The sequence below is a fragment of the Ahaetulla prasina genome, chromosome 6 (genome assembly GCF_028640845.1).
Source record: "Ahaetulla prasina isolate Xishuangbanna chromosome 6, ASM2864084v1, whole genome shotgun sequence".
Taxonomy (NCBI): domain Eukaryota; kingdom Metazoa; phylum Chordata; class Lepidosauria; order Squamata; family Colubridae; genus Ahaetulla; species Ahaetulla prasina.
Genome location: NC_080544.1, coordinates 66851472 through 66871369, shown reverse-complemented (window position 1 = coordinate 66871369; position 19898 = coordinate 66851472). Strand labels below are relative to the sequence as shown.

At 37.5% G+C, this 19898-nt stretch overlaps 2 protein-coding genes across 2 annotated transcripts in view; one reads left to right on the top strand and one right to left on the bottom strand.

Annotated features, from left to right (window-relative positions):
- Nucleotides 1-309: 309 nt before the first annotated feature.
- CFAP410 (cilia and flagella associated protein 410) lies at nucleotides 310-8996 on the bottom strand. Its single transcript, XM_058188915.1, has 7 exons — nucleotides 8782-8996; nucleotides 7073-7091; nucleotides 6082-6128; nucleotides 4909-5138; nucleotides 2942-3116; nucleotides 2567-2654; nucleotides 310-1103 (listed from the first exon to the last, which is right to left on the bottom strand). The coding sequence occupies exons 1-7, from the start codon at nucleotides 8958-8960 to the stop codon at nucleotides 975-977; spliced, it is 867 nt and encodes a 288-aa protein (XP_058044898.1). The 5' UTR covers nucleotides 8961-8996; the 3' UTR covers nucleotides 310-974.
- A 5585-nt stretch (nucleotides 8997-14581) lies between these two features.
- The window catches only part of TRPM2 (transient receptor potential cation channel subfamily M member 2), a 59112-nt gene continuing 53795 nt past the window's right edge, over nucleotides 14582-19898 (top strand). Inside the window, exon 1 of the mRNA XM_058188022.1 lies at nucleotides 14582-14646. The gene's annotated coding sequence lies outside the window, so the exon portion shown is untranslated. The remainder of the gene's footprint in view (nucleotides 14647-19898) is intronic.

Below are 19898 nucleotides of genomic sequence, written 5' to 3'. Positions count from 1 at the left end.
ACTATCTCAAATAATACTGTATTGGATTTTGTTCAGTAGTCGCTAATGCTGCCTCCTTATATAATCACGGTGGTGGTGTACCCTCTTCCCCTCCATGAAACCTTTATTTTTTAGAACAGGGGTCTCCAACCTTGGTCCCTTTAAGACTTGTGGACTTCAACTCCCAGAGTTCCCAGACTCTGGGAGTTGAAGTCCACAAGTCTTAAAGGGACCAAGGTTGGAGACCCCTGTTTTAGAAGGCTTTAGAAGACTTCATAGACTGAAGGAAATCTTCAGATTTGTAAGATGTAAGTGGAATGTAAATTGAACTGTATTTGAAGGGATTTCCCCCCCATAAATTTCAAGTTACTTAACAGAGGAGGAATGATGACAGCAAAGACTTGGCTTCAAGCTTTTAATTTAAACATTCAATGATTTTCTTCTTATGAATTTTAACTTTTTATGAAATTCTGGTTTTGAGACCAGGATTGTCAAACAGTATTTAATGGAGGAGGAAAAGGAAGAGATATGAAGACATGAAGCTTAGACTTGCTCCAATATTGGGATATTAGGGAAGGCCACCAGGTTTAACCAAGTCAAATATATCACAGGTTTGGTCTGACAAAGGCATGAGTAAACAAGTCTAGGCATGATTCTTCCAGCAGGAAGGCACTAACAAGAGATGAAGTACATCCTCTTCCAAATGATAAGTACTTTTTTTGGTCTACAAATAGACGTAATCCATACGTGCTTATTTGCAATCTCTGCTGCCAGCCATTGTGGAAGATGGAATAATAGTTGTAAAATGCAGGCACATAAATTGTAGATGAAAAAATTACTGTAGAACATGGTTCTAAGCACATGAAACAGAAGATGTGCTTGTTTTTTTCTGTACAAAATCATCCATTCTCATGGGAAGTCCAACAACACACAAAGGATGCTAGCAGGACTATTGAAATAAATTTTGCTGATTCAAAAACAGTTCCTTGGTTGTGCTATCGGTCCTCATGAAGTTCCTTTTTCTGCAAGGCTTGGAGTTTGTTTCCAACTGTTTGATGGACGACTTCTAAACCCTCTGAATCCAGCTCTTCTAGAAGTAACATGATGGCACTGAGGACATTATTCTGTTAATCAAGGCAACAAAAAAACAAAATCAGAGCAGATCATAGAATTACTTACTGTGCAGATGCTGCCTCGTCTTATTATTACTACTATAGTCCTTGACTTATGACCATAATTGAGCTCAACATTTCTGACAGTTAAGTGAGTTTTGCTCCATTTTATGACCTTTCTTGCTATTGCTGTTAAGTAAATCACTGCACTTGTTAATTTAGTAACATGACTGCTAAGTGAATATAGCTTCCCAATTGACTCTGCTTATCAGAAGGTCACAAAAGGACTCTGCATCCATCATAAATGTGAACCAAAGGCCAAGCAACCAAATGTTGATCACATGACCAGGGAATCTGGAACAGTCATGTGAAAAGCAGTTCATAAATCACTTTTTTTCAATACGTTGTAACTTTAAACTGTCACTAAATGAATGGTTATAAGTTGAGGACTACCTAAACCTCACTGTTTTGCTCCATTCTATTCTCACATATTCAAGCAAATTATTCTATGAATAGAACTGAATTTCACAGTAGATAGATTTATCAATGGCACCATACAAGTGGAAGAACTATGGCAAAAGAAAGCAAACTAGGTACCAACAGTAATAGGGTGCAATTCAAAAAAAAAATCTTGAGTACCACTTGAACACTGTTATTGACATCATTACCATCAGTCAATTGCAAAGGGAAAGTTTACTTGGAACAGCTTACATCCTGCCATAACTTTAACACCATCAAACAACATCTCTATCCCATGTCTTTGGGAAGGACTTGAAGGTGATAAAAATGCCAAAACCAGTCTGTCTACTGTGCAATCAGCCATAATGATAATAACGTGATGTATATGATGGTGAAGATTTTGTCAATGCCAATGGTATTCATATGGTGCTCCAGATGCTTTGGGACTGTACCCAAGGCGCTCTGTTAGAACAGATACTACCTTTGCTTTCTTTTGTCACAAATACTACCTGTATTTGTAGGTCCTTGTATTTTGTTATTTTCTTCAGTTCTTTCTCTTCTATTTGGCTCCAGGTACTGCCACATTCACTATCTGGATTTTTTTAAATTTTCTTATTGAAATTGTTAAATCTGGGGTGTTATGTGACAGGTACTTGTCTGTCCCAGAGCGCTTTAGTTTCTTCATTTTCTATTTCTTCAAAGTTCCCACCAGTTCTTGCTTATAGACAACTGGTATTTCTTGCAGATATTCCATTGCACTATTGTTGCCACTTTGTCATGCCATTGTTTGTAATAAGTTATCTTGAAGCAGCTAGGTGGTGACTGTTTCTTCAGCTTCTTTGCAGACAAGGCATTTGTTTTCTATCTTCTCAATTCTTTCACTGTAACAATGCAGCTGAGCTAAGCTGATTATTACTTAGATTTTATACAATTGTTTAGTGCAAGACAAATACATCATATGATCCAGAATACACAGAACTATGGATTTTTGGGATGGTAAAGGCTCACCTACTCACCCATTTTGTGCGGGTACCACCGACTTCTTTGGGTGAAAATGTATCTTTTGGAACAACAGACTTCATACCAAGCTTCTCACGGATTTTACTGTACAGGAGGAACATAAGTAAAAGAATAATTTCATGCAAGGTTCTATTAACATGTAACCTGCAAAGCACTATATTTAAAGAGAGACACATAGGTGCTGCACAAAAAAATTATATGTTTCTGCATACTTAAAAATCATGGAATCCCTTCTCATATTCCAATTTATTGGTTTACAAAAGTGAGAAATTCTTTTTTACTCCAGATTGAACCACATATGGGACAAAGTATTCTTCATAATTTAGGTCCAGAAAATAAATGCTAACAACAAATAACAGAGCTCGCCTCACTTTGTCTCCTCAAGTTCAGTGCTGAAGTTCGTGAGTTCATTTTCTGTTGTACAATCTGTCGTGCTGGACTCAGTGTTAGAGTATTGGCAGCAGCTGTCTACATCTGTTTTAACTGGGGGTGTTGTTATCTCTTCTCCTTGTACTAGTGCATGTGACAGTTCTTCCTCTGTCACCACTATACAAATCAAACAAAAGCCAAAGAGGGAACAGCATTACTTATTTATTCTTACTGTTCATAATCCATCCCACCCCAGAGGACTTTCAACAGTTTACAGCAATAACATTTTTAAAAAAATAAAAAGTATTCCAAGCAGATTCATCATAGCAATAGCAATAGCAATAGCATTTATATAGCACCTCATAGTGCTTTATAGCACTCTCTTGAGCCGTCAGGATCGAACTCCAGGCTGTAAGCAGTTAGCCTGCATTACTGCACTTTAACCACTGCATCATCAGGGGTCTTCATATTAAATTGAAACCTATAATACAGTGTTGGTGAACCTTTTTGGCTTGCGCGCACGTGTGTGCGTGCCACAAACCGGAAGAGCGGGTGGCGGGTGGCATGCGCACCAGGCACCTGGTCTTTTGGTTTCTGGCACGCATGTGTGCACAAAGACCAGGTAGCCAGTGCACATGCGCATGCCAGAAATCAGAAGAGCCACTTTTCTGGTTTCCGGCACTCCTGCACACATGAAGACCAGCTGTCTGGTGCGCCGGAACCTGAAAGAGCAACAGGTGACAGCTTGCGTGCCCAGACAAATGGCTCTGCGTGCCACTTCTGGCACACATGCCATCGGTTCGCTATCACGGCTATAGTATGTTTGATATAGTCCTATATAGTTTATTTGATGTATTTATTAGTACAAGAAGAAAGATTCCTTTGATTATAAAACCTTTGGCTATGTACCATTCTTCCAAAATAGTTAATTTTGTGAATTGATAACTGTAGATATTAATTGCTTTTGTCATACTTGAAACTAAGAATATATTAAAGAATGTATTTATCAAAAATACTTCTCCATTAATAAACAGGCTTTTTATAAATTTTATAAATACAATTTTATAAAACTAGAGAAGGAATAAAGTATGAGGACGCAGAATTTGTTGCCATTTTTTTTTAATCTTCTGAAGTTTAAATATGCATTTCAACAGAAAATATTGCTTTACACAAGGCAAGAATAGCATGGGCTTAATTGTAAGCTAACTGAAAGAACATTAATACTCTTTTGGGCTCCAGATAATGTGAGCTCTGTGGTGTTCATTTTGTCCTGCTCCAACACACACACAGGAAAGACTGAAAAAAATTCAGCCTCATTGTCTCAGAGGGCTAGAGATGGCACGCTGGGGAGGGTGCTCAAAATACTGCTCAAAATTGCCCACCGGGGTAACCAAAGGAATATCTAACTGTTCTTGGCAAGAACTTTTCATATGAAACAATAAACTAATACTCTCCCATCATTAGTTCAAAGAAATATTAATTCAAAGTTACCATATTTTTCGGAGTACAAGACACCTTTTTCCCCAAAAAAAGAGGATGAAAATCTGGGTGCATCTTATACTCCGAATGGAGCGTCAGAAAAAAAGCCCCAAATAGAGCTTCAGAAAAGAAACTCCCAAACAGAGTTTCAGAGGCTTTTTTTTTTTTTGAAGCTCTGTTTTGGAAGCTTTCAGAGGCAGAAAAGTTTTTTCTGAAACAGTTTCAGAGGCAGAAAAAAAGCAAAAAAACGCAAAGCACAGAGCTCACAACCAAGGAACCTGTTGCTAAAATTCACCTCTGTGAACAGCTGATCGGGGATATTCTGGGAGGCCAATCCACCTGCCAATCAGCTTTTTTCTTATTTTCCTCCCCAAAAACTAAGGTGCGTCTTAAACTCCGGTGCATCTTATACTCTGAAAAATACGGTAAATCTTATTTTGCTACACAATTCTTAAGCATCTCACACACACTACCACCAAGAAATACACACTCTTATTGTCAAGCTTGTGGAGACTAGGAAGATTGCGCAGAACTGTCATTCTGTAGTGATGGAGGTCAGAGCCACAGCAGGGATTCTCAGACATCCAGAGGATTCTCAAGCGGGGCAGTTTTTTCAAGTGGAACAGCTCATGGAGGCTTGAAATACAGTTTCTCCTGAGGTAAAGCTCCGTCAGCTTCTCGCATTGGTTAAAAGGTTCCAGGCTGTAGATATTATTTGCACTAGAGAAGAAAACAAGGGCAGCATTAACAACTACAATTCTTTGTGCAACACAAAAATCCTAGGTAAGCTGGATAAACATGTGTTTGTGCCCTTTCTTATGGTTCTATAGAACATCTGAAACCATGAACAATAAGAGGACAAAGGAAAATAGCCAGCTCATTACATTTACATTGTCCATTACATTTTCAACATTTTGAAACCAGAACTATAGCATCAGACTGTACACACGGATATTCAAAATTACTCATTTCCTAAGAGAGTACAAGTCTTGAGTGCTGTTATTACTGAACCCAGGAGTAGAGGTTGGATCAGTAAATAAAATGCATTGGGAAAAAAAGTAAAAGAAGATAAGTCGGGGACCAGAGTACAGAGCTATGATAATGTGCACTTATGAAGTACAGAGAGATCAGGGATCAAAAATAAATTCCTGAAATGATATGTACATACACACATAGACAGACAGCAAATATGTAAATAGATAAACAGATACGGTGTTCAAGAATGATTTGAATGATGAATTGTTAATTTGTACAGTTAATGAAATGAAAAATGAAGATCTGTAATTTCCTTCCTTGTGATCTGGTGTTATTAAATAAAAAATAAAAATTTAAGGCATAGAAAAGAGGGTACAGCTGGAGGGATAGGTTAAGCACACAATATGGAAACATGAGACTACACATACATGATCGAAAAATGAAATAATACCGCTACATGATTTTTTTACTGAACAATTATGTATAGATACTGATAAAGAAATTTGGGGGGTTTTTTGGCTAAAAATTAGAACTTAAAAATGATACATAAAGACACAATAATTGAAGAAGCACAATGCCTGAATGCTTCTAAAGAGATAGTAAGGATTTCCTTTCAGGTTCCATGTTGAAAGAAAGACCAGATTTTCCTTGGCTTATTTATTTAGTCAGCCACCATTCTAACACACACCTGAACGTGACCACCTCAACATTAGGAAGCTCATGGCAGATTGATATCTAGATGATTAAAAAGAAGAAACAAACAAAATATTAACAAAACTTCAGTGTTGCAAGGAGAAGTAACAAATATATGTTATTTGTTATGTTATAATATATGTTATGTTATATAATTAATTGATTGATTAGAAATATTATATTTAAGCATCTGTAACAGAAGCTCCATATTAGAACAGATTCTTATGCCAATTGAGGTCAAAATGCACTGAATCCAAATATCTGATGGATTGATTGAACTACAGAGATCAGTTGAATTAACAGTTTTTTTCTATTTCAAAGCAACCTACATTTTACTGGATGCTGTTTTTCAGAATTTCAAGAATAATATTCCTTAGAACAATGTTTCTCAACCTTGGTACCTTTAAGATATCTGGACTTTAACTCCTAGAATTCCCCAATCAGCTGGGAATTGAAGGCTATGCATCTTAAAGCTGCTAAGGTTAAGAAACTGCTCTGGAATATAAAATATTTTTTTTACCTTGATATGCTGGGGTCTGAACCTGTTCCAAACAAACATACATTATGATTTGTGCTTTCCTGAATGACAGTTCAGATATACAGTGCAACTGAGAGTCAGTTGAAACTCTGTCAATCAAGCAAGATAAATCACAATGATACTAACATCTCCAAATGATGAGTCAACCCCCTATGTCTTCTCACTGGCAGTTACAGCATGAGCTACGTGTAGCTAAAGGTGGGTCAAAATTACACCACTGCCAGCTCCTCAGCCCTCTAATATCTACTTTTCCAAAGAGAAAGCGGCAAAGTACCAACTGATGAGTCTTTGCTTCTTCCCTGGATTTAGTATCTTTTGATTTCACTCAAGTCAGAAAATAGCCAACAACCATTCACAATCCCTTACTGGGAACAGATTATGAGAGAGAACCAATGCACCACAATTATTTCCATTTCTTACATATTAGAAACTTATAAATGGTACTTACATCTGAAATACGGCTTCCCCTAAAAAAGAAAAACATATTTAAAAGGCATGTATAAAATAGTACGTTAACTAAAGGAATATCCACGCTATGGAAAGCCATATATGAAAGAACAATTAGAGCCCTCTACAAATGCCCTTTGTGCTTTTAGTAAGCCTGTGAAACACAGCATGGCCTACTTATGACCTGCTATATACATTTTGTTGTCTTCTCTTCAATATGCCTATGCTCATATGTGCACAGATACTACTCCATGCAATTGGAAAGCTTTTGAATTTTTCAATTCTGTAAAAGAATTCCTATCTATGTGCAAGTCAAACTATTTGTAACCGCACTGTAGCTAGGCCAACAAATGTGTGCATGATAGTTGGCGAGAGCCATTTCCCCAATATTTCATGGGGAACTCCATATTTCTGGAAAGATGTTAAACAGGAACAGGAATCTCTGCTGTAATCACAGCAGAGCAGCCACTCTAGTCCTTATCTCCAGGAAACCTATAATTTGAATGAATGAAAGCAGAAGTCTGTATTCTGACTGATTTTACAATGTATTATGTAACAATTTAGAATGTAAGACATTTCAGACAGAAGAAAACAAAACAGACAGGTGGGGATAAGTGAAGGATATTTCTGCATGATAACTTCAGATTATTTTTGGAAGGGAGTGAAAAAGAACTACTATTTTTGAGAAAAAGAAGGAAAAGAAAAATACAGAGGTATAATAATTCCTAAAAGAAAAGTATGGATTTTTTTAAAACAACAACAGATCAACAAGGAGGAGGTGAAAAGTCTTATAAACAATCTGCAGGAGTCAGAAAGATAATTAGGCAGGAAGTACAGCTTCAAGTAGCCTTTTCCAGAACAGTAAAAACTTTGCTTCATCTCAAATATGCAACCATGGAACTCAAAAAGAAACAGCTGAGTGATGGTCTAGGTACACAATAGCTTATATTATTCAGGCTGTATTTAGCTAAATTCTGAATAGATTTAGGATTGCTCCATAGACAATACTAGACAGATCCAGATGCCCTCAGGGTAATGTAACTTTACTCATTTTGAAAAGGGATAAATGAACCCAAGGCAAATTTTCTTGGCCAAAGTTCCTCCCTGGATGGACCAAAGTCAAGTTTTACTATCTTTTTTTATGCCACACACTTGATCAACAGATGCCTTTGCATCTGTTGATCAAGTGTGTGGCATAAAAGAGAAGTGGTGAAAAAAAGCTATGAACTGAAAAGTAGCAAAGACAAATGAAAAAATGAACGACCAGATAATAAAATGTGATTTTTAATCCTGCAAAACACAAAATAAAAATACTGAATTGGGATATAATACCCATTTCAATTCAACCACCAATATTTACATAGTGCCTTTAATCGTTACTGGGACGGAATTCTTTCCCTTTTCGACCACTCTGGATTTAGAAATCAGAAGCGAGTCTACAACGATTTCAGGAATTCACTTTTTGGTGGGCAAAGCCTTTATAATAATTCTGCAACCCACACTTTTCTCACCACTAGACCTCTCGGTAGCCAATCTCGACCTTTCGGTGCCCATTGCGAAGGCAACGGAGCAAACAAAAGGGAGGAGCAGAAGCCCGCCAATTCCTTGCTGAAACTACAGCGACCAGCATCCCAGCCGCCACGGCCAATGGCGAGGAACGCCGAAAACTGCAGTTAATACAGAAGGCCACCTCCTCATCCTCCTCCTCACCAGCAATTGAGCTTGCGGACCCCTGCAAGGCTCGTGGCTTTCGCTCGAGATAGAACCGCTTTACGAGTCAATTTCATGGTCTCCGCACAATCATCGGACTTCTTAGGTCTCTTGGCTAAGATTGGCTTGGGAATTTCCGACGCGTTTCCCACGACGACTCCAGGCGCAGGCGCCATCATCTCTATCCCACTCCCGGCGGAGAGTGGCAATCAGAGGTGGGACTTAACTATCTAACTCCCGCCCCCTCATCGTGGCCACGCCCTTTAACGACGGCGCACAAGCCTGAGCAACCACTGCAGGGGCGGGGTTACTTGTAAGCGGTCTCGGGAGTTGAACTGGGCGAGCGGTGGGAGGGGCTTGTTTTCCTTCGCAGTCGTGGCGCTTCGCGGAGGGTTTTCCCGCTGAACCATTGCCCGTGATAGCTTCCCACCTCACGTGGGCATTATTTGTGATTCACAATAATTGTACCCCCTTGTTAGTTAACCATGTTTGTCTCCTGTCCTTCGGGGAGGGGTTGATCGGCGTTTGTGGATGGAACTCGCACTTTTTCATTACTTAAAATACTTGTTTTTTACATTAAAAAACAGTATATCTGATTTCTCCCATTTGTACTTCATCTGCTTAACACTTCCGTCGTAGTCTGGGCCAAACAAATAAGAGGAACGCCTGCTTGCAGCAGTTAACTATGAATTGATGGAAGCATTAGTAGCACAAAAATTTTTTTTTAAAGCCTCATACATAAATAAGGTAAGTAGGTGTCTTTGAAGAATGACACAGAGATGAACTGCCCATCTAATTGATTGTACATAATCAAGTTATTTTTGATCCCTAGTGATCTGGTGGATTTTTGTCAAGACTCTGCATATTATCCCTAATCTGTTTTTTCATATCTCCCAATAGTGCATTGAGTGCAGCATTCACCTTATTGCTAGCTGTCCTCTTCTCTTTCCTTCTACTTTTCCCAGCATTGGAGCCTTTTTCCAATGAGCTGAGTCTTCACATAAATGTGTCCAAAGTAGGATAATTGGAGATTGGTCATTTGTGTCTTGGACTGCAAGGCGATCAAACTGATCAGTCCTAGAGGAGATCAATCCTGACTGCTCTTTAGAAGGCCAGATCCTGAAGGTGAAACTCAAATACTTTGGCCACCTAATGAGAAGAAAGGACTCACTGGAAAAGAGCCTAATGCTGAAAAAGGCTGAGGGCAAAAGAAGAACGGGACGACAGAGAATGAGGTGGCTGGATGGAATTATTGAAGCAGTAGGCGTGAGCTTAAATGGACTCCAGAGGATGGTAGAGTACAGGAAGGCCTGGAGGAACGTTGTCCATGGGGTCGCGATGGGTTGGACATGACTTCACAACTAACAACAACATTTGTGCCTTGAGTGAGAACTCTAGATTGATTTGTTCCATGATCAATCAGTTTTCTGGCTCTTCACGGTATACTTGGAGGTCTACTTTTTTGGATATTCTTTGGCGTTTTCAATTAACCAGCATGTGTCGGCAGTAATGTCTTGTGTTCTTCAGTCTTTTTTAAAGCCAGCTTGAGCATCTGTCATCTCTTTTTCCCTCTAGGGCTCTAATCTTAGTTGGATGATAGTAAGTATTAATTTGCTACGATGTGAAATTAAGGATATTATACAATAGTTTACACATCCTGCATTGGAATGTATATTGACCTCTTCCAATTGATTGGCCATTGTACTGTTCCCTAGATTATCTTGGTTAGAACCTTGGCTTATTTTTCTTCTGTTGCTTACAATATTTCAGTGGATAATCCATCAATTTCTGTTTCTTTCCGATTTGGTAATGACTGGAGTACTGATCAAACACCACCTTGTAGTACTAGAGATTCTTGTAATTAAACAATATCTTGTATCTTAGATGTTGATATATTATGTAATGTTTCAACATAGTAGCTCCATCTTCCTTTGATCTCCTTTAAAAGCAGTTACTGTCTGTCAGCTGACATCCTTTAGCAAACAAATTTGAGATTGAAATCTTCTGAGTTCAAAGATCTTTTGAAAGACTGAAGTTGTTTTTACATGTTATTTCCTTGTTTTTATTTTCAATGTCTTTATACAGATGTTGTAATACTGGTTCTTGTCTCTTTCGTTAGCTGTCTGAAACTCTTTGTTAAGTTCCTTTCTAAGATTTTTGTCTTTCTTGACTTTGACTTCTCTTCTTGCCAATTTTCATGGTTTGTTCTGACATCCAGTTTGCTTTCTTCTTTTTTTTTTCATTTTATGCAGTCTTTTTATATTCATCCTTAACTCATTCTTTAAGTTCCTTCCATAATTCCTTTGATTGTCTATCAGTGAGGTTCAGAACTTCAAAGCGAGTCTTGATGTTCTCCTTGAGCATGTGTTCAGAATCATATTGTGAAAACTTACTGGCTTTCTTATTCTGCTTAGTTTAACTTGGAGCTTGAACATCAGCAGTTACTGATCTGTTCCACAATCAGTAGCCGGCCATTACTTTGATGCTATAATTGAGCTCCACATCCTTTTATCAATAATATAGTCAGTTTGATTTACATATGCTCTATCTATGGATAGAGACCTTCTTTTGATTGTTTGGAGGCAATGTTAGCTATGAAGAAATCATTGGAGTGACAGAAATTGATAAATTGTTCTCCTGTTCCCTTTTGCTTTCTTAATCCAACCTCTTTCCTCTTTCACGTTTCTAACTTTGAAAATGGGGAATAGGGAAGGAGTTTCTTCCTCTGCTGCATGTCTCTATCCCTTTCTCCTTGCTTCCCTTACTTCCACACATATTAGAGAACACTGGCCCCAAGAGCACTCCATCACTGTCATACCCAGACCAAGCATGGGTCCCTCTGAAGGTTGGCTACATACAGTTGCTTCTCTCAGGGAGGTCAAGAGAAAAAAATAGAACTGGACTTACTGTAGATGAGGAGAGGTAGGCAGTAGAATATGAATAGCTTGGTCATAGGCTTTGCAGTTATGAATAGAGGTTGATAAAATGGTGTTTTTAGAATTAAAATAAGAAACAAGATGTGCTGTACAGCTCAGGATTGATCTTCACTAGCTGCTGGATCTTTACCCAAATTCCTTTTCCTTTGAAGGCAGCATGTCTTATCAGTCAGACACAAGCAGTGAAAGTTTAAAAGTGAAAGGCAGTAAAACCTCTCCAGAAAATCAAAGGAGCTGGTTGTGCTTACCACAGGAATAGATAAGAAACTGAACTGGCTCAGCTGTAGTAACTGTGAAAAGGGGTCACAGTGAACAACCAGGTAAATATGAGCCAGGACTGTCCTGCAGCTGCAACTGCCAAAAAAACCAATGCAGTTCTAGGCTGCATCAACAGTATCAAGATTACTACTGCGCTGGTAAGCACACTTGGAATACTGCTTTTAGTTTTGATTATCACATGTTGAGACTAGAACAAGTGCAGAGGAGAGCAACAAAGATGATTAGGAAACTGGAGGCGAAAGCATATAGCACTAGCACTTAGACTTATATACCACTTCACAGTGCTGGACCCAGTATTTTCCGGACAAAAGGGTAGCCTTTAAGAATCTTGTTCTTCAAAGGTGGGCTACCTTGTGCACTCAGCAAAAAATGATTTTTATTTGGAAAGCTGTTGCTCAATTATTCAACGAGGTCAAAATATGATGGGAAAATTGCACTGCTTGAAAGCAATACACAAAAGTACATAAAAGCCACCCAGAATATTCTACCAAGTAGCTTGCCGCCTTGCTGAGAATGCAAGGTGATTTGCTTTCTGTCACCATTGGGATGAAAAGCTCTCTGTTCTTTAAAGTGAAAGTCAATATGGCAAACTCTTATTTCGCCAAAAGGTGCTTGTGGGAATAATGGAAAATGATAGGTTGCACTCAATCCTGTTTGCAGCTTTTAGTTCAGACTTCATTCTGTGAATTATGTGCACATTCAAAGTTTTAAGGTTAAATTAAAGATTAGTTTTTACCAGTGGATAATATTCAGTATAGGTGTGCAATTTTTAGCTTAAGTCTTCCAACAGTTTCAGCTGATTAAGTGAAATATCAAATTACATCCTGATCTTAATACATTAACCTTTCTGGCAAGGTTTTGTATAGGAAATACAGAGGAGGACTAGACTCAAAATAGCAATAGCACTTAGACTTATATACCACTTCACAGTGCTTTACAGCCCTCTCTAAGTGGTTTTCAGAGTCAGCATATTGCTCCTAACAATCTGGGTCCTCATTTTACCAACCACGAAAGGATGGAAGGCTGAGTCAACTTTGAGCAGATGAGAAGCAAACTCCAGGAGTGAGCTGTGAGTTAGCCTGCAGACCTACATTCTAACCACTGCGCCACCACAAAACACTTGTCTATTTGTGATGTTAGCAGGTAGAAGAACTAATTCATATTTTGATCAGCAAACCAGACTTGGAAACTAGAAGTAATGCTATGTGAATGCAGCAAAACTGGAGCTCATAAAGGGTTAGGATTTCAGTGAATAACCTGAAAGTTTGGAAATCCAGAACAGTTACAGAAAAATTATAAACTCTACTAAATGGAGAAGTGAAACACACACACCGCCTATATTATGTATGTATAGATGCATGCATATTTGCCTCTCTTTAATATATTTAATATTTATGAGTAACACTGACCAACTTTTCCTATACATAGCCGTGGCTCCTCTGAATGTCTGTATATATTCACATGATATACTCTATATTTCCATTTTTTCATAAAAGCAAGAATATTAATGTAATTGTATCCTCCTCATTTTGCGCAAGATGCAGATTGCCAAATTAATACAGTACCATGAAGGAAAAGAAGATAATAATGCAATAATATTTTTTATTCTATTTTGTCACTGATTTGTTTAAAAATTACATTGTTAAAATGTGTACACTATTGTAGTTATTCATATACACTAGCTGTTTCTTGGCATAATGTTGTAATGTCAACTTTTGGAACTTAAAAGAACTTGCTCACTCTTATCCCACCCTTTTAAAAATATTAATGAATAATTAATAAATATTTTTAAAAATTAAAAGATTTTATTTATTTTAATTAAATACTCTAAATACTGGAGGGGAGGGGAGTTACATTCATTGGATTACATTGGATCACAAGATCCAACAATCTGACAAATACTACAATATGTCAACTCTAATGGATGGGGGAGTAGGGGAGGCTGAGAATGCTAAGAGATTAGTCTTAAAGGAGCAATCTGTCTTTCTGCTTTTTATCCTGAGTCATTCCCTGCATATTTTCCAAACTAATTTGTCCTTTTTATACAGAAAAAGCTAAACATTCATCCTATGTAGATTATTAGTCTATTTTTGCAATTTATTAAATATCAATGGAATGCAATTTATCAACCACCAATTTAATATTAGTTGAAAAGGGAGAAAACTTTGAGAATGCATTCTAAATATGGGATAAAAATGTTATCCCAGAACAGATGAAAATCTGTTCCTGAGCATCTTTTTAAATATTTAAGACATAATTTTATTTTATTTTAATCATTCTGAAAGAAGCTATATTTGAACAACTTAAACCAATTTGAATTTAGCCACCTTTTTTGTAATGTTCAATCAAAGAACAAAAAATAATCTGCTTTCTCTATAAATCAAGGCAAACAAGAGTCATTTGCTATTTAGCCTAGGAAACTTAATTCACTTGACCTATCCATCCCAGGCTTCTGTGAATGACTAGGAGCAGCTTCTGCAGTGTGATTTGCTGGCAAAGTGCAGCCCCCTGGATTGCTGCCGCCTCCTCCTCTTAACTGCAGTCACTTCAGAAAAGCTCCTGGAGACTCCTGGCATTATTCAGCAATAAGGTGATGAGTTTACAGCATGAAACAAAAGTGTGTCCTTCACAGCTGACTGACAAGGAATATGTGAGTAAAATTGGGATTGGAAGGATGCTGTTGGACAAATATATACAGCCATCTGGGTTGTTTTCTATTGCATAGTCTAAGATAGTGCCCTGAAACATCAAAAGCTGGGAATGTATGTCTCAGCCAGTCTAGTATAACTCTGACCCAGGCTGATCTGGCAGTGCAAAATTGCTTAGTAAGTGTTCTTTCTATACTGAGATAATTCTGCATTGCAAGGTCAGAAGAAATCCTTGTCACATTTTAAGCAAAGCTTGCTGAGTGTGTTGCATATGCAAGTGGATCTATTAAGCACATGCATCGAGTTATTGGCCATGGATTTGTATGGAATCAATAGTGCTCTTTATTTTCTCCTTTTAAGTTGTGCATAAATGCATGAATGTATTCTGTGCTCAGTATAATGTATTCCTAAATGTGCATGGTTTTGCAGCTTGTGTATAAAGAGAATTTGCCTTGTGATCACAAGGAGCTCATTTGTGGTATATCCAAGACAAAAAAAATCAGATTGGCTTCTGAAATGTTGAACTAAGTTTTTAGGAAGCCATTCCAGAATAATTACAGGATCTTATTATAGGTCTGTAGCTTGGTACCAGAACATTTTTGTTCCTTTGGGGGAATAAGAAGGCCTTATTTCTAGCATCTAAATAAATTAACGTGAAAATGATTGAAATTAAGAAGTGAAAGGGAATAAAATTGAAATGTTAGTAAATGATGTACACTATTGGAAGAAAATAATAAGTATTGAATTGTGAACAAAAACTCTAAGAAAATTAGAGGGCGAAAGTTGCATCAATTGATTGTATGATATAAATGGAATAAAATGAAGACAATGTTAATAACTAAAATATAGAAGGGGAGGTTTGAGAAATATGCATAATAAATGAGAAAATCAGGGTTGTCTGGACACCAGAAATATTGATATGAAAACAAATACAGCAATGGAAAGAGATAAGAAGAAGAGAGATGGAAAGGGAGAAGGAGGGAGAGAGAAAGAAGAAAGAAAAGAGGAGAGGAGGAAACGGGGAAATAAGAATAGAGAGAAGGTTAGATAGGGCGGATGGGGAGAAAGGAAGGGGAAGTAGAGAAGGTATAGGAGAGGAGAGAAGAAAATAGGTAGGATGAAAGGAGGGAGGAAAAGGAGTGAGAGGAGAAGAAAGGATTGCTGTGGAAAGGAAAAGATGAAATGAAAGAAAGGCAACCCCGAATATATTTGAATATATTAGGATAAAAATTGAAATAGTTAAAAAAAAGAATGAAAGAATGAACACGAATAAAAATGGAGAAATTAGAACTTGAGGGTGAAAGAAGATGTGACTTAATAAAATGAGCAAGGAAATATTAGGAAATTAATAAAAACTATGAAAAAAGAATATTCTGGCAAAAACTGTAACTAAATAAAATATATTTGAATATATTGAACTGTATAAGATATGATATGGCCAATACTCTGTTCATAAATCATATATGTGTGTAGGGGGGGGAAACTAAAAAATCAATAAAAACTTGTTCATAAATGAATAAATAATTTAAGGAAATAATATTGTCTTTAACCATGAAGAACCACTGGTATCTATGGGTTTGATAGATTAGTTAGCTTACTTGGTTTAATGTACTTTCCTTTATTTATCTATTAACGTTATATTTCAAGCATTGAGTTAATTAGGTAACTGTTTAAGTAATTTCATTTTATGTCATTTTAACTAATGGTATATCTTAAACTACTTGAGTACACAAAATTTGTGTATTTGAAAGGCACAGATTAGTTCTTATTACTTAAAGCTGTGTTTTCTTTTTTATATTATAATTTGAATATTTTAACTTATAGCCTGAATGAAACTTAATCCTTGAGGGAATATTTTGTTGAAGCGAATGATTTAATGATATAGAGAAGAATCACCAAACTGAATAGAAAATTCTATGATTAAATTAATTACTGAAATATTTTTTAAAGAAAGCAAAGCATACTGACATTTCTCTATAGTTAGTGGAACATGGAATAGACAGTGTCCGCTTTTTTTTCATTGATTTCAGACAAAAATGGCACAGATAACTTTTTCTGGATTACCATACAACTTAATCCATGTTCAAAGCACAGCAATGCACAAATAGTTAAACATATTATCTTCTACCATTTGGCTTCTTTTGATAACATTGTCCCATGGTAAAGGTAAAGGTAAAGGTTCCCCTCGCACATACGTGGTAGTCGTTGCCGACTCTAGGGGGCGGTGCTCATCTCCGTTTCAAAGCCAAAGAGTCATCGCTGTCCGAAGACGTCTCCATGGTCATGTGGCCGGCATGACTCAACGCCAAAGGCGCACGGAACGCTGTTCCCTTCCCACCAAAGGTGGTCCCTATTTTTTCTACTTGCATTTTTACGTGCTTTCGAAACTGCTAGGTTGGCAGAAGCTGGGACAAGTAACGGGAGCTCACCCTGTTACACGGCAGCACTAGGGATTTGAACCGCTGAGCTGCCGACCTTTCAATGGACAAGCTCAACATCCTAGCCCCTGAGTCACCACGTCTCTCTGTCCCATGTTATGGCATCTTAAAAGATGTAGCATAAACAAGACCAGCTCTATGTTCTGTAGTCCAGTTTCATAGCTATTGCTAACATTGCTATAACAATTATTTTAAGTTAATAATTTAACTAGGTATCACTGAAAAAACTGCTATGTCTCACCATTATTGCAGAAATACTTTACAAAATTCTTGATTACTTGGAATTTATTATTATAAATTAGCATAAATACTGAGAGAACCATGCAAATGAAAATAACTCAGTGGATAGTATGTAGTTGGCTGCTGCAGGGTATTCACAATACTATACATAAAAGAAAATTGTCATTAGCAGAAGAGTACACATATGTTTATGACCAAAGAGGTGGCAACATCTCTTTGGTCACAAACACATAAAAGAACTAAGAAGAAGAAACATGTAGCTACTTTTGACTAATTTCTTCTAATGTTCTTTACCTACAGACAGAATCTTACCAGATTAAAGCAACTAATAACATAACTACAGATATATTCTGAGAAAAGTAAGGGAGGATCCATTTTAATTCTCTTTGCACTGACTGAGTTTCACTACCTCTTTGCCCTCTGGAAAGCAGCCCCTCTCTCCTGGGAATCCAGACTACATTCCAGCACATGGTTGATCTACTCCAAGTGCAGAAACTAAGCAGAATCAACCTTACTTAATATTTGGATGGGAGAATTCAAGAGAACTTCACCAGTATATTAGATTGGGCATTTTTTAAAAATAATTTTTTTTAAAAAAAAATTAGAAGTAAACTTTGAGAAGCCATGCTCATCTTTCTACTAAAAAATTAGAAGTAAACTTTGAGTTCCTTGGCTCATCTGGGCTGCAGCTGAGCCAGCGGAGGCCACACAGGGCGTGGTTGGGAGCATGCTAACCTTGCCCTCCCCGAGTGCCGGACTCTGCCGTTGCCATTGCCCCTGGCCTGCTCCGGCTGCAACCATGGGGAAGAGGTGACAATGGCGCTTTTTGGGCAGGAAGGGCAACGGAGGGAAAGCCTAGATGACCACTGCCACCCCACTGCATCCCGCCCTGGATATGGGGCCAGAGTGTCAAAAAAAAGTGTGAAAAAGTCCTCAAAATCTTCGCCACCGTTTCAGTGGCCGTGGCTTGGTGTGTGGGGGTCATGTGACTGAGTGTGTGAGTGATGTCAAGTTGGCCATGCCCACTCAGTCATCTCTCTCCCTAGCCACAGCCACAGAACCGGTAGTAAAAAAATTTAGAACCCACCCCTGTACCCTATCCTGAAACATTTCCAGGAAGAAAGCACAACTTTAATTTGTCCATTTGTTTACAATAATTACAGTAATTGTTTTTAGCTGGTTAATGTTTCTGCTAGTTCTGTATGCCACTCCAAATCCACTGGAGGTGGGTGATCCGTCAATTTAAACAGTAATAATAAACTGTCCTACAAAAAAGAGATTAAATGAAGAATAGAAAAGAGACAGGCAAAGAATTGCATGGCCAGTATGTTAAAAAAAATGACAAACAAAGCACTTAATAAGACTTGGGAAATTTCTAAGAGCAGAAAAGGATGGGGGAGGGAGCTAATTCTGGCTCCAAAAGGCCAAGCCTTAAAAACAAAGCCAGAATTGATGGGAAGACAGCGATAGACAACAAATGCTGGCTCTGCCAAGAAACTTGAAAAAACAATGGACCACCTAGTTAGTTGCTGCTAGGTGGCAGGTTGATTACAATGGTATGATAAAGTAGCAACAATGCTGAAATATGATAAGAAATATCCTTTGCCTACACGCAAGAATTGTTAGGACCACAAAATAGACAAAATAATAGAAAATGAAGAAGTTAGAGTGCTCTGGGACTTTAGAATTCAGATAGACAAATATTTGCCACACAACAACTCAGACTTAACAATTGAAAGGGAAAAAAATTCTGCACAGTGGACCCTGCAGTACCTGGAGATAACCAAGTAGAAGAGAAAGAACTGGAGAAAATCAGAAAATGTAAAGACCTGTAAATAGAATGCCTGTGGTAAAGAAAGCAAAAATTGTATCAATACTAATATACCCCTTTGCTAACATTCCAAAACAACTGGAGCATCACTTGAACACCAATGACATTGACAAAATCACCATCAATTAATTGCAAAAGGCTGAAACAACTTACATCTTCTGACAGTTTCCTTTAACACCATCAAACAATTTCTGGCTTTCCCAAGTCCTTATAGATAAAAGGTAAATTAAAAAATGGCAAGTCTAAACAATGGCTGACTATGCAATCAAGCATAGATTCTATTTAATTTAATAAAATTTCACTTTTGGCATGTTCCTGCCATTTACTGAATATTACCCAACTCAAAAATCAAGGGTGTTTTATCTGAGAAAAAGTTGTGCTCGGCTATTGTAGATCATTGCCAATGAGAACAAATAATATTGGACTGAATGGTCTAGTTACTTTGGAGTAACTAAGTTGCATATTATTTTGGCTGGTGTTTGACATGTGACTATGCTAATTCTTAAATGCTGTTTCTTTGACACCTGCCTAGTGATCCTTCCCTGAGGGAGAGAATGTATTTCTTGATGGAATATATTTTTGAAACGAAATATTATATTTAGTAACTACTTGAAATAGCGTTTTAGCACCAACTGTTAAGTTTTTTTGAAAATTGTACTAAAAGTGTTTTTCTCTTCTGTGAAATCCCTGTCTATTGAATCCATGCTATACAAACGTATTAGCTAAAAGGGGTTTAGTTGATCAA

What these genes read in the sequence shown, in the direction of transcription:
- CFAP410 (XM_058188915.1), bottom strand. Translation starts at nt 8,960, where the DNA reads ATGATGGCGCCTGCGCCTGGAGTCGTCGTGGGAAACGCGTCGGAAATT. An exon ending in CCACAAGCTTGACAATAAGA is followed by an intron (nt 3,117 to 4,908) that starts GTGTGTATTTCT and finishes TGATTTGTATAG; the next exon opens with TGGTGACAGAGGAAGAACTG. An exon ending in GTGGTACCCGCACAAAATGG is followed by an intron (nt 1,104 to 2,566) that starts GTGAGTAGGTGA and finishes CTTGATTAACAG; the next exon opens with AATAATGTCCTCAGTGCCAT.